The 25,527-nt window shown below is 39.1% G+C and overlaps 1 protein-coding gene across 1 annotated transcript in view; it reads left to right on the plus strand.

The window, feature by feature from the left end:
• Positions 1-25,527, plus strand: part of RP1 (RP1 axonemal microtubule associated) — a 297,670-nt gene that overhangs the window by 203,159 nt on the left and 68,984 nt on the right. The window contains exons 36-43 of the mRNA XM_065585560.1: positions 1,791-2,004; positions 3,572-3,762; positions 6,871-7,081; positions 13,858-14,012; positions 17,519-17,597; positions 19,323-19,454; positions 19,606-19,787; positions 25,169-25,255. Of these exons, the coding sequence (XP_065441632.1) occupies positions 1,791-2,004; positions 3,572-3,762; positions 6,871-7,081; positions 13,858-14,012; positions 17,519-17,597; positions 19,323-19,454; positions 19,606-19,787; positions 25,169-25,255 (1,251 nt within the window). The remainder of the gene's footprint in view (positions 1-1,790; positions 2,005-3,571; positions 3,763-6,870; positions 7,082-13,857; positions 14,013-17,518; positions 17,598-19,322; positions 19,455-19,605; positions 19,788-25,168; positions 25,256-25,527) is intronic.

Genomic DNA, 25,527 nt, shown 5'->3' on the forward strand with positions numbered 1-25,527 from the left:
GGAGACTCCGAGGTAGAGAAGAAACTGAGGGTGGTTTGCCCACACACCCATTTATAGCCTTGGTGTCTGCCATGAGGAGGCATAGGGCGCACGCCTGGGCCGAACTGACACTGCTAGTCAGGGCCGAATTAGGGTTTTGTGGGGGGCCTCTAGATCAGAGCAAGTGGGGGCCCCTCCCCACCCCGTCTGCCTGCAGTTACTGTCCTCCCCCAGCATGGGGTCGAGGCACGGGGACTTGCCCCCTCAGGTCGCCTGCCCTCTACCCCTCCAATTAGCTGGGGCCCCTGGTAATGGGCCCCGTTGGCCTAGTGGCTAATCCGCCACTGCTGCTAGCTAGAAATCTCCGATCAAGGGTTTAAGAGGCACATGCACACCTGAAGTGGTGCACCAATAGAGGGACACATCTCAAAAAACTACAGTTACTGCACTGGGTGAGTAACTTGTTCTTCATGCACAGATTTTTTCCTGTATTGCCTTAATTAAGAACCAGTTACTTAAGTGTACTTGCAATCTGACTGTCAAGTGTGGAATTCTAGTAAATGGATGTTTTATCACCTGAAAGCATTTTTAATATTAGTGAAAGATAAACTGCTTTTGTGTTACTTTTATACAAAAATAGCTATGACGTTCTATAGCACTTTGCTAACCACAGAGTTGTTCTTCACAGAGCTGTTTGCTAATATATCCATTCTAAGTGCTTTGTAGTTTTATTTATTAAGATCCCATAGTGCATAAATTTATTTTTTTAATTTTTATATGAAACATTGTTATTGTTAAAACTCCAATTGTTTTCAACTTGATTCAGCAAACATTTCCAGCTAATCAAAACGTATTGACCATTGTTAGCCACACCGGGGCCCACTGGGCCCTCATTTGGGTAGTGTACAAAGCAGATAGGATTGTTATAAAATGAGAAGAATGCATTGCACCAAGCTGTCCTTGAATCATATAGATTTAATGCTGCATTAAATTTCCTCTTTCGACTCCTCTCTCCCCATTGTCCTCTTTTCCTTCTCTTTCCCTTTACTTCTTTCCTTTCCCTTCCTTCCCCATTGCTCTGTCCATTCTGTTCCTCTTCTGTCTTTGTCTTTCCCATCCTTCTCGTTCATCTCTGCTTGTGACTCTTTCTCTCTCCTACTTCTCCCATCTGCTCCTTTTCAGACTTCTTTTCCCTCCTTTCTTCTCATGTTGTACAGAAAACAAAAGACAGGCTTCTCTGCTTTCTAAGAGAGAATTCAGGATTATAGAAAACATTGTCTCCCAATGAATAAGCTTTTTCCAGAATGTTAACTTCCCTCTGGAACCCTACTAATGCATATTTGCATAATAGATCCTGGAAGCCAGAAACTCACAATGAGTATATCAGAACCAAGGTCTTCTAGGGATTTTTTAGTATCCAGAAGCACATTGTAGCATAATTTGAAATGACTGATGAAATGTCCCATCTGAGCCAAAGATCAAATGAGCCCTCAGTCATTACTAATGTTGGGCCCGAGCCACAATGTTTGGAATCTAATCAAGAACAGAACTATGCTGTTCAGAGAGGGGATTTCCTTTTTAACCTTTATAGATATAAGCCAGTCATGAAGTTCAGATCCTGATCCTGATCTAGAACCAGGTCCAAGGTTTCTCTGAAGTTCAAGCATATTCAGATCCAAGCTTTTGGTTTAAGTTCATCTCTAGTTATTACATTTTGCATTTACGCATTGTGTGTGTGTGTGTGTGTTTATATATTTAAAGAACGAGTATTCCATTTTTGCTGCTTTTCAAAGTATTTCTCCTTTTTGCAGGTGGATTCATTTTTAATAGAGGCAGTTTCTCTGAGCCATTTGCAAAAGGTAGTTGTAGGACATGATGGAGAAGGATATGGGACTGGAATGTACCTCAAGATGATAACAATCAAGGAATCAGAGGACTCAGATAAAGAGTGGATCTTTCCATGTTGGAACTGGCTTGATACTCATCTGGGATTATGTGAGACTGTTTGTGAGATTATAACAATAGGTAGGTCCTTCTGCAACAAGACTGAAGTCAATGAGAGTTCCACCTGCTTACATCAAGGTCTTTACAATTGCTATAATTTCTTTATTTGGCTATCAACACCACACAAATTTTCAGCATGATTTTACTATAATAGCAAACACACTGGTAAGGTCAGAGATAATATAATCTAATGCTGCATAGTGCACTCTGCATAAAGCAGTAGCCCTCTGAATTAAATTTAGCACGTTAAAATTAATGATTTAATGGGGGATTAGAATGTGAGAAGCAGGCCTCATGGGGATAAGTGGCTTAAAGTAGAGTTTTAATGCACTAGTTTTCAGCCTGTTGGGAGCCGATCTCAAGTCTAGGGAAAAGTTAGTTTAGTGGCTTCAGCTTAGTCCTTATCTGTGGGCATTAGTCCACTCCCACAGAGCTACTGCACTGTTCAGCAGAACTGTCGCGCTGTTTGGCTGAAGCCCATTGTTGCAGCAGGATTGCAAGTCAAAACCTAGGTGCAAGTGGCAGAAAGGCATTGGGAGGTGCTCACAGCATGATCTCCGGACAGCCTCTCACTTCCAAACAAGAAGTAAAATTCATCAATCACATTTAAAAATAAGAGGAAAGAAGATTGCTGTAATCAGGTGTTGTATCCTATAAAAATAATGCCAAGAAGATAGATACACCAATGGAAATGAACCTTCCAAGTTAGATCTGTAAGGGGGAAAAAAAGTAGAAAAGCGACAAGCAATGTGTCTATATCACATACACTTAGAACCCACCAGGTAGTTTTCTAGACTCATTAAAGGTAGATTTCTCTGTGTTGTCTTATTTATCATATCACAACATAGGATCATTTAAACATACATAGCATGTTTACATAGGATCGTTTAAACACATTCCAAAATTAAAGGTCCAAATGTAGCAGACCTGTAATTATTCAGAGGGTTTTTAGCATTGCTGTATGAGGATCTGGCTAATGTGGGTTTAGAGCACATATTTTTATAGGTTCACTTCTCAGTATCATACAACATATTCTTATTTAAGGTCTGATTTCATTGATGCTATTTGCTATATACCAGATGTTGTTATGCTTCAGACTACCATTGTTTCTAAATGAGGTAAGTGAGACAGTGAGTAGGTGACATTGATTACTTCTGTCAAAACAATTAATTAGGTTTATGAAGGAGGGTGCGTATTCTTTAATAATGAATTCCAAAAAGGATAGTAAAAACAACTTGACATCCAGAAAGAATTCTGACAGGTTTCAGAGTAGCAGCCGTGTTAGTCTATATCCACAAAAAAGAACAGGAGTACTTGTGGCACCTTAGTGCCACAAGTACTCCTGTTCTTTTTGAGAAAAAATTCTGTAAATCTAAAGTTTGAAACACAAAAGAACATTAAGGTTAAATTCTTGATGAAAAAATGCAATAAAAGTATTGATGTGTTATTCTTAGTGAACTGTTGCCATAGATACAACGTAACCTGCAAATACAGCTGTGTTTGTGTACTGTAAAGCCTGTGGCCTAATATATTATGCCTTTCTCTCATGCTGTCTTCTTTCCTCTTTCCGTTTGATCATTTTTTAAAGGTAAAAGATTGATTTCTAGTCCTCAACTGCCTCAAATCAACATGCAGTCCTCAGGTCTGTGGATAATGGACATCATTGGATCTGACGTCAACACTGAAATGGATCCAATACACCTTTCTTTCATCTTTTATGGAGACCTGAATCACAAAGAGTTGGCACTTCAAATTACAGGAAAAGCAACTCAAATCAAAGTAGTTCAATCTTTCTCTATTACCAGAAAACTTCTAAGAATCATATACTCAATAATCCTTTTAATTCCTGTAGAAATAATTTATTTGGGCCAAATTTCCAAAATGATTTCTAAACCTGTCTGTGCAAATTGGCTCAAACAGTCATTTTGACAGTCAAACAGTCTACAAATGACAGGATTTTCACATGCGCAATGGTGTTTTCATTAACAAATCCTGCCTGATTTTCACGCATTGTGTGTTTGCATGAGAAAATTCTGTGATTTGCTAGTGCATATGGTTGTGCATGTCAGACTGCAGGCACAGATATACAGGACAGTTTGAGGCCCTTTTGAAAATGTGGTATTTCATAATTTAATCCACAAATAAGATGTATAAAGTCAGAGATACCAAGTTAGTTTTCTGGGGTCAGGATAAGTTAGGGTAAAATGTCCCTGTCCTTTTTCCTCCCTAAACCTCATCATCTAATCCTTCCTCCCTTCCACTATGTTTCTCCTTCCTAACCGCCTTCTCTCTTCATCCTATATTCACACCCATTCCATTCCCTTGCCTCATTTGCTTTCTATCTCTATCTCTCTTGCCCCTCCTTTTTTTTCCTTTGCCCAACTCCTTGTTCCCCCATCAGGGTCCTCCTCCCCTATGCCACTCTTTCATCCTCCCCCCCCCCCTCGTTCTGTCTCCTTGCCCTTTCCTTCCCAACTAATTAAAACATCAACAAACCTTTGAGACTCACATTCAGTCAGTAGGGAGCCTCTCATTACCCCGCATCCTCACTTACTTTTGGGAATTATACTGTCTTCTCTGATAGGAGGGGCTATTCCTGTTCCCATACTACTTATTGACACTCCACTGTGCTCTGCATGTGCTACAGACACAGTGGGGAGTGGAACAGTAATTAAAATGACCACTGCTGAAGCAGACCCAGAATTGGAGTAGCTCCTACCTTGGCCGTAAAGGAAGGGAAAGAGCCTCTGCTATGGGCATAATCCACAAAGAGGAACTCTTACAGATTTAATTTTAAAAAATTAAATTTTTCGTTCTTGTCTGATACCCTTTAATGTACACCGATGCTAACAATTTTCCTCGGTGCACCCAACACACCTATCATGGCAACCTAATACTGCTTGGGGGAGCATTTCTTTTTTATTCTGTAGAAGGAAGATTCAAATGAATACTGCTCCTAACCATTTGAACATATCACTTACCCCAATCGGTGTCTCCAAAGCAGAACATTTTGAAGTACCTTATTGGTGGGTTATCAACCAAAAGTATAAAGATTGTTTATGCTGGAGAGTGTTGGTGGCTGCCAGCACACATGTCTTTGATCTGTCAGTAATCACAGGCCTCACTGAAGCTCATGGGTATGTTAGTCACTTTTCATTCAGGTTAAATGAGGGAGCAATTAAATGCCCCTTTGTTCAGAGATAGCTGAAACAATAGAAACCACTGTCCAAGGCATTCGACCTCCTGGGAAGACCTGAGCAAGAACTAATTCAGGGACAATCAGAAGGGTTTCCCTGGGGCTTGTGGGGCTGGGGCATTGATTAGTGGAGCTGTGGGTATCACAAGCACTCAGGATCAGAAAGCTGGGAAAGCACTGGTGAGTGTGGCGCTGGGAGGAAGCCAGGGGAGAGAGTTTCTTTTGGGCACAGGACTGGCTGGAAAGCTGGCTTCAGTCTGTGAGCAAGAAAACTGCCTCCTGGTGTTTGTTTCTACTGTGCTCAGGGCAGCAGGACTTTGTGTACACTCTTTGTAAATAAATAGAATTTGCACCAACGAACTAGCTGAATCTATCATCAATTTCTCTTCCTAGTGGAAAAAACCCAGCAAGGCCCCAAATATTGGCTAACTGCGTGGGCCAAGGGGGAACTCTGATTCCCCAGTGCATAATATGAAGGTAGTGCATAGTGCCACACTGAATGAACTGCCTTTTTGGCTGATAGGGATGGTTTAATTTGGGTAGCATAGCAAATAAGCAATAGTTCTCAAACTGTGGTCTGTGGAGCACTTGCTGGTGATTAATAGAAAGCAGGCACATCATACTTCATGCGCTGCTGCTCCTCCTTGCTCCCAGCTGCTTCTATAGGCATCAGAAGAGTCTGGATATAAGCTGGAAACAAGGGGGAGCAAGTCTGGCTGTCTCCACTAAGGGCCCTTTGCTACATAAAAAGGGTGTGAAAGTGGAGGTGCCCACCTGGATGAAGAGAATGAAGTGGCCAGGCAGCATGTTCAAGGCATCAGATCGCTGGGCCGCGGATGTAAAGAAGGGAAGGAGGGCAGCCAAGGAGGGAGTGGGGGAAGCAGACAGGAAGTAAAGATGAATCCAAGAATAAAAAGAGACAATGTGCTTACCCTGTTGTTCCCTCAAAAGAGATTTATTGCCTTTAAATATAGTTACAAATTACATAAGCACTTTCCTAGGGTTACTTATACATGCAGTGGCATGGCCACAGGGATGTTGTGCAATCACTAATGGGAGCTGAGGGGATCTGTTCAATCATGAATCCAAGGGGAAGGGCTCCAGAGGACAATCTGTCTACTAAAATGTGGTTCACGCTATGGAAGAAGTCTGAGAACCCTTTAAAGAAGTGAATTAATGTGTTTCCTTAACTGCATAGTTTACTCAAAATTAAATTAATTGACTTTAAAATTCACACTTAACTACAGCAGTTGTTTTTACTGAATGTTGTAGGAAACACATTTTTTTCCCCATGGGATTCATGGTCTCGTAACTGAACACTTGAGCTTTTCGTTGTATTGTTAGCAAGTTGAGATGAGCCATTTGGTCACTTTCTAATCAATAACGTTTGCAAACAGTCCACTGCATCATTGTGAATTATAGTGTCTAATTTTGTTCGGTATGCAATTTTCCCCAGTGACTCTTATGAGAAAAGTCACCAATTCTCTGACATTCAAACCACTAGAGAGCCATTCAGCTCATGCAGTTAGCAAATCAATTTTGTATTGTGAAAAAAAAAAAGTAACAATTCTAAAACTGCCACAATCTTTTAATCTCTGAGACTTGTTAAATTATTATTTGTAACTGACAAGCATATTAGATCTGGCACTGCAATAGTGAAACTGCATTTGACTTCTCTTTTTCTCACATAGAATGAACTGGCAGACATTGGCTCAATATACAAGATTCAGATAACTGGCCCACACAGCAAGTTAAATCAGCCTTGGCACTTAGACTTACTGCATATGAAGCACACAGGCACGAACCAGGAGATGTGGTTAGCTTTCAACTGCTCGTTCAAATGTAATGAAGACAAATGTGTGGAACTGCCAGCTCTCTACGCAGACCAGGATCCTTTGCCTGGTAATTTAAGCCCTTTTTCCTCACTGAGGGTCAGGTTCTGTCCTTGGATGCACGTGTGCTTCTCATGTTGATTGCAGTACATGCTATGTGCAGGTTTCCAAAACAAGAATTTTGTCCTAAGATTGTAATGTGATAAATGTAAAAGCAAGAGCAGGCAACACTTCTTTCCTCTAGAAAAGAAGTCAGTCCAATGAAGTCAGTCTCGGGGCAACCTATGGAACAGCTGACACCAAATTAAACATACCTTGTTGATATAAGATTTCAGTCTCTTTCATATTATAGCAAGCAGACAATAGCATGTGGCATTTAAAAAAAATAGATGTATTGATCCTGCAGAGTAAAATAGGTCATAACAAATCAACTGAATAAATGTATGATGTATTATGTAGTGTATGATATTAACCTATCCTTTCTATAAATAAGGAATTGATTACCTAGAAATGTTTACTTTTTTAGAAATGTCAGATATGCACAGACCCAATACAAGCCAGTGAAAAGGTTTTAAAAACCTGCCATGGTCAGTTATCATAGAGCTATCCACCAATTTCAGTTGCCTTAGTTAGTGTTTTATTGATGTTCATGAGGAATTTACGATACAGAAAATATTACTACAGCCAAAAACCCTGATATTAATTTGCACAAGTTCAGTTTTCTGCACATTTTTCAAGTAGTAACACAAGCAAATTATTTAGATGTATGGTGTCACAAACATGACAAGATGATGATTACTTCAGAAAATATGGGTAAGAGCAGCCTGTTGCATATTGATAGCTTTCATCCGTGGCCATTTAAGAAAAAGCTTCCCATTTATCCAATTCATTAGAATAATGAGAAGTAGTAGGGATAGTACAGATCATGTACTGAAACTATTAGCAACAGCGAAGAGGTTTATTGACCATGGCTACAGTAGAGAGGATGTTGTATTGGCTAAACAGAAGTTGCTGGGAAAAAATGGGAAGTCTCTCTGCACCAGAAAGAAACAATAAAATACTCCACATGAAAATTTAAAACCCTAAGCAGTTTTTCTTAACCATTTTATCCCAAATGGAACTTGAACAAACTCAGCAAAACACAGTCAAACAAACTCTCTTAATCACTCACTGCATGTTGGTATGCAGAATTTTGCATGATTAGGAGTCCCAACCTGTATCCGTTCACCCAAAAACATTGTTCTTCCTAGGTTTTTGATCATCCAGATTCAAAGTAACAGAAGAAGGTGATACATACACACACACTACAATCATCAGCATGAATCCTGGGGAAATGACCTCATGCTCTAAGAACAAAACACAAGCGCCTATCCTGAGTAAAAGGATTCCTTTAACCTCCCAGTGGTATTAGGGTTGACTTACTGATTTAAGACCAGCCACAAAAGGGCAATGCTAAAAAAAAATCAAAATTCAAACACTTATCAAAATTCTTGTGAATACAGAAAACACAAAAACAAATTCCCAAATGTGCTAATTTATAACCCCAAGAATGTCTAAAGCAGAAATGATGTCTATGGCGCGTTTATTTTCATTCACTTCTGACTTTTCACTTCCTCGTCTTCTGAGACAAAATAGAGCTCTGTGTGAAAATTCAGATTTTTACTTTGTGAATTTTTCCCAAGCAAAACAAATTTTTGAGTAATTTCCTAAAAATCAGGCACTGCTGTGAATAACACCTCTGTATTAGGAAATTCATATAAGGCCCAGACCTTGTATATGACTTAGGTAGTGTGATTATAAGCCTCATGACCCCCCAACCCAAAGAAAATGTGGTCCTCAATCCTGCATAACCTTCTGCATGTGAATAATTTTATGCATGTGAATAGGCACATTGGGCTTATGTGTGTCTTCGAAATCAGAGCCAATGTTGTTCATATTCCGTGTGTGTGTGTGCGCGCGCGTGCGCGCTATACATGTGATTTTCTATATGGGAAAGTGTTGTTATTGGGGCAGTGTTTTATATTTCAGGGTCACAGTCGTAAATCAATCTAAATTTTCTAACAAACAGGCAGCTTTTCTTTGCATATCAGTTTGCTTATCGGTGACAAAGATATTCTAGAGTTTTATTTGAGTGCAGTCATTCATGGCCTGAAAGAGACAGCAGGACATGGAGATGCCTTTAATAAATCCCTTTGTAATACAAGTCCAAATAAAATAAAACACTTTAAAAATAAACAAATCATTGTGTCCCAACCTCTTAGCCCCCCGCAGAGAAGATAAATAGAAAGATCCCTTTAGATAGTAAAGTTAAAGATAAAAGGTAAACCTCAAAATACCAAACCATTTTACTGTCAGCACCAAATGCCTGGTTATAATAAAGGCCATATCAGTATCACCACATCCATTATCAACTCTGATTTTCATGGGAATTTTCCAGGAAAAAAGTATCCTCATCGTTTTGATCTTTACTCAGAGGCAGTCTTTCAGTAATATCCAATCCCTGACCTATCTCCTCCCCCCGCCCCCATATACACAGCTAAACCCTCCCTTGCAAAAGAGCAGGGAGACTTACACATTGTGTTCATGTCTCCTATGTCACCCCACTGGTCTCAACTGGACATGTTGTTTGTTCTGTGTCCAGTCTATCCTATTGATAGTTTCAGTTTCCAATGCAGATTCATGGTTTCTCCTGTTATGTCCTGATCTGAAGGAATGCCAGCAGTGTTAGGAGTGTAGAGCTCATCCAGTATCAGGGAGGCAAAGCAAGTATTGGACTGGATTCTCCCAAGAGTCCCACCTTGCCCTGTCTTTCAGCTATAGGACCATTTCCATCTCCTTAACACAGTGCTCCCTCACGTGCAACAGTGGGCAACTCCCAAGTTACCACAGTACTAGACCAGTAGTTTTCAACCTTTTTTCTTTTTTTTTTTTTTTCAAAAATTTCAAATGGAGGTGCGGACCCTTTTGGAAATCTGAGACATAGTCTAAGCTAATGTGTAGTCTATGGAAATCAGTTGTAAGTTTGTAACAGCGATGTTAATTAACCATTGGAAAAATTTACCAAGGATTGTGGTGGATTCTCCTTCACTGGCAATTATTAAATCAAGATTGGATGTTTTTTTCTAAAAGATCTGCTCTAGGAATTATTTTGGGGAAGTTCTATGGACTGTTACATAGGAAATCAGTCTAGATAATCACAATGGTCACTTCTGGCCTTGAAATCTATGAATAAAAAATCCTTCTCACCTCATTCAAACAAGTGGTCTACTGACTTCAGTAGATCTACTTGCATGAACAAGGTTATCAGGACTAGACTCTGGGTGCATCACAACAATGACATATCTTGTTTCTGCTGACCCAGAGAATCCTGCGTCTTAAACCCTAGTTTTTCCAATGGCAGAACAACTTGCTTCCAAAATATCACCTAGGCAGATCATTTGCTTTAAATTGTGTGGGCCAGATCCTCAGCTAGTGCAAATCAATGCAGATACAATGACTCCAGTAGAGGTAGGCTGATTTACCCCACCTAAGAATGTTTAGGGTCCTTAAAGAGCGTACACTAGGCCTCAATCTAGCACTTAAGCACCTTCTTCAAATATATGAGTAGTCCAGTTGACGTCAAGTGCTTTGCTGGATCAAGACCTAGGCTAATTTTTTTTTAAAGTGATGGGGGAGTCCTTGAATACGATAAATAATGCCATACGGAAATAAAAGTTACTTTTCACAAAAGAGGCTTCTTTATGTGCTATGCGCACACAGTTGAATGATGAGGAGAAACAAAGATGTTTCCACCTAACAGAAATGTGTTGCAATATGTATATAAATGTTGCCAGTGTGGATATATACAGCCCTTATTACTTGTTAAACTCAGTCAGTATGCAAAATTGGCCTGTAAAGCCCTTACTTCAGTGATATGAACTTTTTATATTTTAAAAGGATTAGAAAAATGACTATATGAAATGTCACAATATTTGTATTCAGCCTTTTTTATTATAACACTCAATATGAATAGCACCAGCTTGTGAAAAGAGCTGTAGGAAAAGTTTAAAAATAAATATCTTGCAGAACACTTTTTTTTTCTCTTTTGCCATCACCTACGCATGAGAATAAACGACAGCTTTAGCTTGTGGTTTCTTAATTTTTCACAGTGTGTTTTTAACAATCACTCTTAAACCTATAAATTTATCATAGGGAATCCAAGAAACTTGCTGTAATGAAGACCTCATGAGCTTCTGGGAATTTTAATACGATTCTTGTATATTCTGTAGCATTCTGGACCTACATTCTGTAGCCTCTCTGATTTCCGCAGCATACTGGTGATGATTTTGGCATGAGTGGGAGCTGAAACTTCTGAGGCAGCCTAAGATGAATAGATCCTGGCAGATCTAGGGACTTTGATTGAAGTTGTGGGTGCTCAGCACCTCTGAAATCAAGCCTTAAACAATAATTGCGATAGGATGTGAGTTCATCAGCCAGTTTACTTGCCCTTCCATACACCAAAGTGTGTGTGTGTTGGTTGATGAACTCACAACCTAAAGTGTGACTATTGCGGTATAAAATGGCTTATTATTTAAAAATAATAATAATGATAACAATAATAATTACAAATATACCACTTCCTCTTCTGAAAGGAATCTGAGTGTCATATTGCTAAAGCTAATAGGTTCTTCTTTAGCTCAAGTTGATGCTTCCAAAGCAGAAGGATCTGAGATAGTTAATCGTTGTTGCCTCTCTGTAGTTCCTAATAGCCTGGGTGTATAGCTGCCCACAGATTTCTTACATTACTTTGCTCTACCGTGTTGTTCTATCAGAACTAAAATCATCTTTTTGTTCTGGGTGTGTACATTATTGATTAGCACAATGGTGTTCTGGTCCAAGAGTTGGGTTTCTAGGCATAATACAAGTAATAATAATTAATATTCAGATACTGAGCAGAGGAAACAGCTGCTTCTTCTGTTTAAGGATTCCCCCTGTTCACCCCTTCCTAAACAAGTGTAACCATAGTAAGCAGGAGCTAAGGTTGAGATTTTCAAAGCTGAATACGAGATCTAGTCACACAACTGTCATTGGAATTATTAGTTGTGTGACTAAATCCCCTTGTTGGCTTTGAAAAACTGGACCTCGGTTTCTCCTCCTGTACCCAAACCAGTTATCGACTCCTCCATTCTTAAATCTCCTCCAATACTACTGTTCAGCTGCAGTGAATAATGACAGCAGCCTCCCCAGCTTCTCGTCAAGGCTCTTCTTCCCTGGCCTGTGCCAGAGAAGGCAGCAATGGCCCCACCTGTTCTTTCAGGCCCCGCCCCGCTTCCACTGTTTGGCTAGGGAGAGCAAGGAAAGTGGTCACAGCTGTGTCTTCAAAGTTCCACTCTCTGGGCAGGGCTGACAGACACAGGACTTCCTTCCCATAATCCCATACGGTTGCTCAGCAGAACAGTATAATCCCCTTCTGGCCAATTACTAGTTCAGAGCCTGGACTGGTTTTGAAGACCCATCCTCATCTGTCATGCAGCAGAAAGGGAAGGGAATATTTTATTTAAAGGGAAAAGCTGAAGTTGAAAGGATTTAAATGTTAATTGATCATTTCTATTATTTTATATCAGTGTGCTTTAACTTTAGTGTGAGTGTGTTGTGGTCTGATGCATGAACAAGCTTGATACTCTTGATGTGTTTATTCACTGGGGGATAATTACATGAGTTGAAAGCGTCTTAAGACAATCAGATCACAGCTTTCATCTAAGCCATTTTATGACTGTGCAGTTCTTGCTGCAGTGCAGGATGAAAATGGTACACACACAAAAATACAAATGGGGCAAATAGGAATATAGAGCCTTAGGGATTAGAACTAGTGATGACTATGTAAACAGGCAGTGGGATTGGGTACCCAAGATGTCAGGAGGGATGTGTATAGATTCTTCTGTAGGTTATTGAATACAGTAGTCAATAGTGCTGATTTTCTGGAAGAGACATTGCAGGGCAGAAGAAAGCTGCATTCTGTAGATTCACAAATGGGGATTCATGCAGAGAGTAAGAATGTGTTGTAATTAATGCACTGGACTGGGACTCAGGAGATCGGGGTTGTTTCCCAGGTCTGTTACAGAGTATGTGACCTCAGGCAAGTCACTTTGGGCTTACCAGCATTAGAGAGATTTCCACTGATGTAACAGCATCGACATAGTTTCACCCTGATGTAGAGCTTTGCACAGGTATAAAACAGGGTTTATACCAGTGCAGTTTACTCTGTTAATCTACTGGATTAAGATGCACTGTTTTCAACCCTGCTTTATATCGGAGCAGGGTGACTCCATTAGGATGTAACTATATTGACAGTGTAACTATACTGACTAAATTACAATGGTGCAAATTTCTGTAATGTAGGCAGGGTCTTAATCTCTCTGTGACCCAGTTCTCCTTGTATAAAATGGGGATAATACTTTTCCCCACCCTGAGTCTGTCTTGTATATTTAGATTATAAGATACCTGGGGCAGGGATCATACCTTACTCTGTGTTTGTACAGTGCCTAGCACAATAGGACTTTGATCTTGGTAGAAGCCTCTAGGTACAACCATAATATAAATAATACTTAATAACTTGATAAAAAGATGAACTATGTAGCTATCCGTGGAGCTGCATAACTGCATTCTATACAGACCCTGCCTCTAATTAAAAACTTTTAAGGTGCCATTTTATGGTACTGTGCCTTTCCTTTTTTAAGAATATATCAAGTGATCCTCACATAAAACAATACAATAGAACCAAAGCATTTTCATAAGGAACCCAATTATGAGACAAGATGACAGAGAATTTCCCTTGTTATACTGACTGTTTTAAAAATTTTCTTTTAGTTGTGGAATATTCCATTCATGTGCACACTGGAGACATAAAGAAAGCAGATACCAGTGGAGAGGCTTATCTTCTTATTCAAGGAACGAGAGGTGACTCTGGGAAAAGATGGCTTAATAATTCAAGAAGTGGACCCATCACTTTTGCCAGAGGCCAGGTAAAAGAACTGAGGAAAAATAATTGAAATTGTAAATGTCTCCTTAATAATACCTCACGTTTACATAGAACTTTTCATGCTAAAGGATGTTAAAAGTACTTGACCAGCCTGCCCATTCCATATAGGGATCATTTTACCTACTACCAAGTGACAACCATCTCTGGGATGAAATGTGGTTGTTCTTCTGCACCATCAGTTTGCACAACAGAGAGATAGTTAAATTAATGAAGTATTTTTGTTCAGAAAATTAGATTACAAACTCCTTGATGCAGTTAGATGCAGTTATCTAAACTATGGGCCAAATGCACCATTGGTGGAAGTGCATAGCTCTCCATAAGATATCTTGGTGTTGTGCCTGCTTAAATGAATATGGCACTGTGTGTTTTGTGGACGATCATGAACACCTACCTAGCAATATAAACAATAAATAATAATAAGGCAAATGTCCCATTCCAGTCCTCATTCTCCTTCTTTAGTTTGTCCATTCAGAAATTCCTTATTAACCTTACAAAAATCTTCTTGGTTTTTGAGAATTCAAAAACTTTTGCGGAAAAAATCCTGGAACAACTGTTGTCAAGAGAATAAGATAGTTAAAGAAAATTTCAGATCAAAATCTTACAGATACCTTGTTAGACCTGAGTGTCTGATACAAATTCAGATTTGCAAGACATCGTTACATTTTTATCAAAGGTCAATGTAAAATCACTCTATACGGAACCTACATGCATTTCTCTGTTACTAAGCTTTTTGCAGCTGACAGCCCTTCAACACTGAGTGGTGTTGAATGGAAAGTGAAGAACCAATGAATACTGCTTCAGTACCACTGTAACCAGAATCCAGATTATCCAGATTCAGTTTAGTGCTTGCTGCTTTAGTCACCCCAGGGCATGATGAGGAGAACCTCCTTGTCAAAATCCAGGAGTTGCCATGACTGCCACTTTGCAAAGATATATGGGAGAGGCCTTGACACTGACTCATCAGCAGAAAACCAATCTGGACTATGTTACCGATCATCTCTACAATGGATGCTTCCACATTGTGGTGAACAGAATGGGAATGAGCTGCTTCCACTGTAAGAAACTCCCTCCTCATGACTCAGCCTGATGAAAGAGTGCCTGGCTTTGAGCTGCCATGCTCTGTCTGGTGCAAGCTCAACCATTTCAAAGGCGGGGCAGTGAGGTGCGCAGCAAATGACCACACCTGGGTACCTGGGAAACTCTTGTGTGGTTGAGAATGTTGCACACTTACTTGATGGCTTCTTACTGTGTGCTGATCTATCAGCTGTTGAATGACTAAAACATGTGATGCCTACCTAAGTCCTTTTGACGTTTGTCTTTTTGATTCATACATCTGTATTATCTCTCTACTTTTGCATTTTCCATCTTTATTATGCATCCACTAATAATAACAACTCCAGAAGAACATATGAAATTAAACCTTTTGCTATTTTTTTTACTTTAATAGATAGACATTAGTCAGGTCTCTGAATGTAGCTGAAGTACCTCAAAGAATCTTCTACTTGACGTATATTCTCTCTGTGCACTAAACCCTCCTGTTTTCATTTTGTCTGCTGATTTTCATTCTTAAAAGTTTCAGAAGCCAGGTTTTATGAAAAACGAACTAGATCTTTGCTGCTCGTTGCAGCCTTCCAGTTAGTCTAATTAATTTGCACAGTTCTGCAGCAGAGTGGAAAGCCCTACCTGATATCCAACAAATATGGAGTTAATTCCCTGATCAGACTTTACAAAGGAAATCGGGAGACAGTAGTGAAAGAGGACTTAGAATGGTAGGGCTACCCAGGCTTTGAAGGATAATGTACAGAACTCAGTGGGGCCATCTATTTGGTAGGTAGATGAGGATGATACTTAGAGAAAGCAGGATTCCACAAACAGTTGGTAGAGACATGAAATATTAGTGCTGGCTGAGAAGGGTGGTGGTTCTGTTTTCTTTCTACATATATAAGGCCTCTGCATTTTCTTTATTCTCCTTGTAATAAATTCACTTTTAAAGTACCCTTAAGAATAATGCATTGAGGCAGGAAACTCATGGACTGACTCACTGATTTTTGTGAGTGCTGAGTTAGCTGATTGACTCCAACAATGAAGACACTCCTGTTCTTTGAGTCCTCAAGTTTTTCTCTTTACATATCCAATTTCTGTTCCCCTTCTCTGATATGTTTGCTTAGGGGAGCAACAACATCACCTGGAGCAGGACTCTTCCATCTGTTTGAGTCCAGTATCTTGATTTTTTACTTATTGTTTAAAGATTCTAGAGTTCAAGTAATAACAGCACTCTTTGGATTAATGGTGCTCACTACTCTTCTTAGTGTATTCTTTACCCTATCCTCCCTGATGACAATCTGAAAAAACACCTACTTTTTTTACCTTGATACTTCACCCTTCCTCTCAGATGAGAATTTGCCAGAGTAATCCATGTATTCATCGCCTCCAGGCTGGGCTGTCATAATTCATTGTACCTGGCACTGAACATGGTAGCAGTGTAGGGTTTCCATTGCCAGTTCAAGTCTTTGGCCCATCTTAAAAGCCCTTACTGGGTCAGAATCAAGCTACATCCGCAACTGCATCTTCATTCAGAATTCACTTGGACAACTGTTCCTCTCTAGAATAACAAAGTCTGGGAGAAGTTCGTGAGCGCCAGAGATAAAGTAACCTTAGTTGTGGAGGTTTTGTAGGGGAACAAGTTTCCCAAAGAGGTCAGACTAATTCAATTATTTATCGCATGCTTCAAGACCCTGAGCTTGGAGGCCTGAGTCAGCAAAATATTTAAGTACATTCTTTACTTTAAGCACAAGTAATCCCATCCATATTCAACAAAACATGCCTTAATTTTAAGCAGTTACCTAAGTCTCATGTGCTTAAAGTTAATCATGTGCTTTTATGAGAGCTTTCCCACCTCTAACCAGACTGAAGAGAGGTGTTTGGGAAAAGAGTGAGAAAACAAACAAACCAAGAACTCTCTCTCTCTCTGTGTGTATATATGTGTATCTTATGCCAGGAAAGAAGAAGATCAAAAGACTTCATTAAGTTCACTAAGCACTTCACCATGCAAATCTAAAGTACTTGAGAAGCTCTTTTGTGTGATGGAGATGACTTCCATAGAAAACCTTAATATAGATACATAGGTATAATGTCACTTCTTATAACAGTCATAATTCATCCAATTTAGTTATTTCATCCTACAAGCTTAGTAGAAATCGGCATCTTACTGGAACTTCAATCTGAGCATCAACGTTTCTGAAAATACTGTTTATCAATTATAGTGATACTTTAAAATTCATCAGAAAAGTCATACTAGTCACTGACACTGGAAATATCAATTCCAGCACATACTGTTTTATTGTGCACTTGAAAGAAATGGAATGACATGACAAGGGTAAAGTAAAGTGCACTAACATACAAAGCAATGTCCACTTATGCAGAGGTAAATTCACAAGTCATACATACCTACCGTGCACAACCACAATTTAAATTATTCTCAAATTGCAGGTGGATGTTTTCAGAATCAAAGCGGTTCACCTTGGCAAGCTGAACCAAGTTCTTGTTGGATTTAAAAGTTTTAAAAAAGGTACTGTACAATAATTTTCAAATAAACTATGTGCCTGGAATATACAGCATTGCATTGTAACAAATACCATATAACAACATTGATTATCATCAGATGTAATGGGGGTCAGAAATGCAGAAAAACATCTGTTAAAATTATGTTTTCAGATCATATGTTTAATGAGGTCTGCTCTATTTGGAAACTAGTGAAAAAATTGAAATTGCTGGATCTTTTCAGTTTTTTTCTGTGTTTTTGTGTTAGATTGTATATAACCTGGTTTCACTTAAATTCTCAATGTACTATAGGAGAATCATAAATGGTATCCAGTGAATTACATAGTGAAAAATTATGAGACATTTCTTGTTTGTTTTTTACAATAAGTGGCTTGTTTGATATATTTGGGTCTGCCAGTAGATTCAGCAAATATTTTTATTTTCCAGCAAAAGTATATTATTTTTTCTTGTTTTGCATCTCATTTGGCTATCATTCCCCACTCCAATACACACATACACTGTTTTAACTTTTCCATTTTTAAAATTATGGACATTTTTATTAAGTATAAAATAAATCCTTAATCACTCAGGGTGAAATGCTTTCTTCCTCTGCCACCAGGGGAGAGGAACAAAGATCAATCAGTTGAGGTGAAAAGAGGGGCATGGAAGAGGGGGAGTGTTGGCTTCAAAATATTGTCCTCATTTCCTATAGAAATCCATTCACAGGTGTTTAAGGGGCTCTGGGGATGTGGGTGGGGTGGCAGGCAGAGAAAGCTACACTCTCTGCAGCATCATTTCTCCCAACTCCCCTCCAATTCTCAGTATAAATAATGCTTGCAACTTCAAAGTAGGTAGTGACAGTTGGGGACAGTGTGGGATCATGGCTCCTTCAGGACTCTCAGTGCCATGCGGGCCAAGTGGCCATGTGGAGACACAGAGAAGAGATGCAGGTAGCCCTGGCCTCTGCAGATCTCCTGAGATTAATGAGTTGCAGACCATCTCTGAGAGTGGCAAACCCAGATCCCCATTCCTACTCCCACTATTGAGAGCAAGAACTTGGAAAATTCAGGAGCCAAATTCATGGAGTTTCAAGTCATTTATATAGGAAAAACCCTAATAGGGGGCTATTTGCCTCTTATTGCTTAAAGTGAAAGGGTGAAATCTGACCCCACTGAATTCAGAGTCATAACTCCCATTGACTTAAGTAAGGCCAGGATTTCACCAAAATAGTTTCCTCCTATTTAGGATTAGCTTAAAAACAGTCAGAAATATGTCAGGACCAAGTGCAGTTCAAGTGACTCAAGCCAGTAGCTTCAGTTTCAGTGGGGATGTATGTGGATTTGTTTCTCATTTCTAATCCTCAAAGTCTGATGATAATACACCAGTCCTGGAATAATTCATTGTTATATGCAAGAAAAGTCTGGAAAGGGCTATTTTAAAAACATTCTTTATACTAGTTTTCTTTTGTTTCCTGCTTTATGTTGTCAAACAAGTCATGTCACATGGGTACAGTGTAACATGCATTTATTGTACTCTTAGGTCAGTAATATTCCTCCCATGGAGGAGGAGAAAACTCTTGAGCTGCCTCACTAATAAGAAATCTCTATGGCCCCAAACCTGGGAGGTATTTCATGTCTTCTGTGAGTTGCTGAGTCCTCTGCATTCTCGTTTAAATCAGAAGCTTCAGCTTGTGTAGGCAGAGCTTATCATTGTTACTTGACATGCAATCAATTAATATATTTGTTTTAATCAGATGACTGGTTCTTGGAAAAAATTGTTATAAAAGAAGAAAGTTACCCTTTTGCCACTCACATCTTTGCTCACCATGACTGGATCAGCAAACACTCAAAGAAAAATTTTACAGAACTAGAAATTCCATTGAAAGGTAATGCCAACAAAATGTCTTTTGCTTACACAAGTTAGTGTCGCATGACTAAGCACTGTTGAGTAAATTACAATTTATAAATTAATGTAATGATTTATGGTGACTTATAAGAAAGATATGTATTCTGAATATATATTTCTTCTAAATATAGAAATGACTGTGACATCTGATCCAGTAAAATACTTTGATACTAAAAGCAGAGGACGATGGCAAATGTGGGTGTACTGTACACACATACCAGAAAGAGTTCCTGATATTCAAGTTGTTGTGTTTGGAACAAAAGGGAAATCTGCTGCACAGAAGGTTCAGAATCTCAAAAATGACCCTTTTTTGGTTAGTTTCTTTTTATTATATTTTATATGGATCTTAACAATGTGTAACTGGGAAAGATACATTGTGTTTTCTATGTGCCGGATTGTACACACAGATTGCTTTATTGGTCAGAGTTGATATCTGATATCTCCCATTCACCAAAAAAACAGTACTACTAGAACTACTGGTACAGGAAGTGAAACCAGATATTGTAGGGATAACAGAAGCATGGTGGAATAGTAGTCATGACTGGAGTACAGGTATTGAAGAGTATGTGCTGTTCAGGAAAGACAGAAATAAAGATAAATATGGTGGAGTAGCATTGTATATTAATTATGAGATAGACTGTAAAGACATTAGCAGTGATGGAATGGATAAAACGGAATCTGTTTGGGTCAAAATCACTTTGGGGAAGAACGCTACCAGAGGCTCCACTGGGATAGTGCTTGGGGTCTTTAAGATCTGATATGGATATGGATAGAGACCACTTTAATATTTTAATTAAATAAATACTACTGGGAATTGTGTGATCCTGGGATACTTTAATTTCACAGATATAGAGTGGAGGACAAGTGCTACTAATAATGGTAGGGGTCATATATTCCTGGATGTGATAACTGATAGATTTCTTCACCAAATAGTCACTGAGCCAACAAGAGGTGATGCCATTTTAGATTTGGTATTGGTGAGTAGTGAGGACCTCTTAAAAGAACTGGTTGTAGAGGACAACCTTGGTTTTCATGATCATGAGCCAATTCAGTTTAAACTAAATGGAAGGCTAAACAAAAATAGATCTGCAACTAGGGTCCTTGATTTCATAAGATCAAACTTTAAAAAATTAAGGGAATTAGTTAGGTAAGTGGACTGGACTGAAGAACTCAAGGACTTGAATGTGGAGGAGCCTTGGAATTACTTTAAGTTAAAGTTGGAGAAACTATCTGAAGTCTGCATCCCAAGCAAAGGGAAAAAATGTATGGAAGAATTGCAGGCCAAATTGGAAAAGCATGCATCTCAAACAGGTTATTAAGAGAAAGCAGACAGCCTACAAGGAATGGAAGATGGGACCAATCAGCAAGGAAAGCTACCTCTTGGAGATCAGAAAGAATAGAGAAAAAGTGAAAAGTATAGAGGAAAAATCCAAGCAAATATGGAAGTGCAAAGGAAATTAAAACCAACACTAATACATTCTATAGCCATATAAATGAAAAGAAAACAAGGAAATAAGTGGGATTGCTAAACACTGAGGATGGGATGTAAATTAAAGATAATATAGGCATGAACTAATACCTAAAGGAATACTTTGCCTCATTTTTTAATAAGGGTAATGAGGAGCTTAGGGATAGTGGCAGGGTGGCTACTGAAAATGAGGATATGGAAGTAGAAATTACAATATCCAAGGTAGAAGTCAAATTTAGACAGCTTAGTGGGACCAAATCAGGGGGCCCAGATAATCTCCATCCAAGAATATTAAAGGAACTGGCATGTGAAATTGCAAGCCCAATAGAAAGGATTTTTAATGAATCCATAAACTCGGGGGTTGTACTCTGTCACTAATTGCTAATATAATATTTATTTTTAAGAAAGGAAAAGAAAGTGATCCAGGAAACTACAGGCCCATTAGTTTGACCTCAATAGTATGCAAGATTTTGGAACAAATTTTGAAAGAGAAAGTAATTGAGGATAAAGAGGTAAATGGTAATTAGGATAAAACCCAACATAGCTTTACAAAAGGTAGATTGTGCCAGACAAACCTGAACTCTTTCTTTGAGAAGGTATCCGATTTTTTTAGTCAAAGGAAATGCAATAGATATAATTTATCTAGATTTCTTTAAGGCATTTCATACAATTCCATATGGGAAATTATTAGTTAAATTGGAGAAGATGGGAATCATCATCAGAAAAGAAAGGTGGATAAGGAACTGATTAATGGAAAGACTACAGTAGGTCATACTGAAAGGTGAACTGTCAGGCTGGAGGGAGTTTACTACCAGAGTTTCTCAGGCCTCGGTCTTGGGACCAATCTTATTTAACATTTTTATTAATGACCTTGGCGCACAAAGTGGGAATGTGCAAATAAAAATCGTGAATGACACAAAGTTGGGAGGTATTGCTAATATGGAGGTGGACCAGAATATCATACAAGAAGAGCTGGAGAACATTGAATACTGGAGTAATAGAAATTGGATGAAATTTAGTAGTACAAATGGCAAAGTCATGCATTTAGGGATTAAAAACGAGATTTTTTTGCTATAAACTGGGGAATTATCAATTGGAAGTGACAGAGGAGGAGAAAGACCTGGCTATATTATTTGATCACAGATTGACTTTGAGCCACCAATGCAATGCACCCATGAAAAAGGCTAATGCAGTTCTAGGATGCATCAGACAAGGTATTTCCAGTAGAGATAGGGAAGTGTCATACAAGGCACGGGTGAAACCTCATCTAGAATACTTTAGACATCTGGTCTCCCATGTTCAAGAAAGATGAATTCAAACTGAAACAGATGCAGAGAAGGGCCCCTAGGGTGATCAGAGGAATGGAAAACCTACCTGAGAAGAGGAGACTCAAGGTGTGATTAGTTTCCCTCCTTAGAATGCCACCTGATGTACTGGGATACTGCTGAGCCCACCTGTTCTGCCAGCCTGAGCACCCTTTTTCCTGTCTTGCTGAGCCAGGCTATTAAGCCTTCTCCAGCACACACACAGGCAGAGCCACACCCAGCTGCAGAAAGACACAGACACTGAGATTAGTTCTGGGAAGACTCAGTTTAAGGGACTTGCCCCAGCACTCAGGTGTCCACCTCCTTTGGAGAGTAGACCCAAAGGTATATTATGAAATCCACCTCCTCCCTCAATGTGGAGGAAGATATGCACAGCCTCTTATCCCCCCCCACCTAATTATGAATTGTACATTATAAAAAAGAAATAGGTTTATTAACTACAAAAGGTGAATTTTAAGTTTTTAAAGAATCATAATCTGCTTTGTTCTGTTTGCTAAGCAAATAAAACAAAACATGCAAACTAAGCTTGTTTCACTAAAGAAATTGGTTACAAATAGTAATTTCTCACTCTAAATCAGTGATTCTCAAACTTTTGTACTGGTAACCCCTTTCATACAGCAAGCCTCTTAATGCAACCCCCTCTTATATATTAAAAACACTTTTTATATATTTAACACTATTATAAATATGCTGGAGGCAAAACGGGGTTTGGGGTGGCGCCTGACAGCTCGTGACCCCCCCACATAATAACCTCATGACCCTCTGAGGGGTCCTGACCCCCAGTTTGAGAACCTCTGCCCTAGATATTGTAGCAGACAGATTACAGAAAGTCTTGAAAAGCAGCTGCACTGGTCTCCAGCTCGAGACCTCAGGTATTATTACTCACAAGCTAGACGCCTTCCAGCTTGGGATCAACCCTTCTCACCCCAATTCAGTTCTTATTTCCAGGTGTTTCACAGTGTCTCTTTGGGTGAGGAGACAGAGGAGAACCCTGATGATGTCACTTCCCTGCCTTATATAGCTCTTGTGTAAGGTGGGAACCCTTTGTCTTCCAGTGGAAAAACACTGGCATTCCAAAATGGGAGGAGGGCTGTCCAGTACCAGGTGTTTCTGTAGGGCTGTGGCAGCCACTATTCATAGGTTGTCTTGAGCATCCACAGGAAGACTAAGCTCTTTTACAGTCCATTGTCTTTGCTAATGGGCCATTAGCACTGTCTGGCTTTCTCATTATTGTACCTGAAGGGCTAATTGAGGGTGACACAAAAGTAACCCATTTGAAATACAGATACATAGTCAATATTTCTAACTTCAGATACAGAAATGATACAGGCATACAAATTGGATAATCACATTCATTAAATCATAATCTTTCAAATGATATCTTACAAGACCCATCTTGCATAAAGTACATCTCAGTTATTTCATATCCATAAGCATATTTCCATAAAGAATATGGAGTTTAATGTCACATAAGGAGCTTGGCTTGTTTAGCCTAACCAAACAAAGGCTGAGGGGAGATATGATTGCTCTTTATAAATGCATCAAAGGGATAAATGCCAGGGAGGGAGAGGAGTTATTAAAGTTAAGTGCCAATGTGGACACAAGAACAAATCGATATAAACTGGCCATCAACAAGTTTAGGCTTGAAATTAGATGAAGGTTTCTAACCATTAGAGGAGTGAAGTTCTAGAACAGTCTTACAAGGGGAGCAGTGTGGGCAAAAAACCCAACTGGCTTCAAGACTGAGCTTGATAAGTTTATGGGGGGGATGGTATAATGAGATTGCTTACATTTGGAGATTGCAACTGCTAGTAGCAAAAATGCCAGTAGCTGGAGATGTGCGGGCTGTGGGTGGTTGAAAGGGAGTAGCTGAGGTTGAGAAGTGAAGCACAAATGAGGAGTTGAATCCTTTAACTGCTTTTTTCCTTGCTTTTCCTGATTTGCATTAGTGGCATTGCAGCAATAATACGTATTAGCCCCTACATGACCACATTGAAAGAGCTGATGTCCCAATGTACTCATCAACTCTAAGGCCAGAAGAGAACACTGTGTTCATCTAATCTGACCTACTGCACATCGCAAGCCACAGAATCTCACCGCACATCTTTACATTCAGCCTGAACAACCAATGGGTAGCCTTAATTCCAATTACAAGTGTAAATTTAAATATAAACACTTAAACATCTGTAAATTTCAGTTGTCCCATTTCTACATAAAAATGAATACCAACTTTCCAAACAATTGCTAGAACATAGATCACCTCTTCACTAAAGTTTATTCATAAACATGAAGGAAAAATATATGACAGCATCCACCATTTGCAATCTGACCCTATATTTTATTTACCCACACCAATACAAAACCACTACACAACTATGTACAAAAAGTAATTTATGGAAGCCACCACCAACCCTATCCTGATCATGAAAACACATGGAAATTTAACCAATAAACATGGTCAGAGTTCAAGGCTGCCTGTTGGTTGCTCAGGTCGAGGATGGAGATCTGTGGGCTGTGAGCAGGGGACTGGAGGCAACTAAGGTTGAGAAGAGGAAATGATAAATGGAATGTAGCTGGGATGTAGTTGTGATTTCCTTGCTTTTTACAGTTTGAGGTGGGCTTTGTAGTCTAGATGCTTTAACTTAAAGTTAACAACGTTTTTTGTGGGAGATATATACTGAACTGTATGAGTTCAGATTAATTTTCTGATTTACCATTGGGGTTTGTTCACCCCTGCTCAGCATTCTCCTCTATTCACTCATCTTTCCAAATGAGTTAAGAGAAATGAAACAAAACAAAATCCAAAAAACCCCCCAAAAAACTTGCCTTATACCTAATGATCAAAATGATTGTGTAAGGTATGTATGCATCAGTTAACTTTTTTTAATTATTATTTGACAGCTGACTGTTGATGATATTGGTGATGTAACAAAAGTTTCCTTCGTGTTATCTGGCCCACCTTTAGGAAGAGGAATTAAACTTCACAAGGTATTTCACATAAATTGCATTTGACCTGGATGCAGCATGCATAATAACAATAGAAAAATACCTTTCGGAAGTACATTACCTTATACAATGTAGAGCACTTCTTTGTAATGCGACAATATTATTTATTAGCATGTGTCAGAAATAGAAGGTGAAATTCTGGCGCCATTAAAGTCAATGGGAGTTTTGCCATTGACTTCAGAAGAGCCAGGGTTTCCCCCCATAATATGCAATCTCTGACAGAATATGTTAAATGTATTGATATTTGCTGAGTC

The sequence above is a fragment of the Chrysemys picta genome, chromosome 2 (assembly GCF_011386835.1).
Source record: "Chrysemys picta bellii isolate R12L10 chromosome 2, ASM1138683v2, whole genome shotgun sequence".
Lineage (NCBI taxonomy): Eukaryota > Metazoa > Chordata > Testudines > Emydidae > Chrysemys > Chrysemys picta.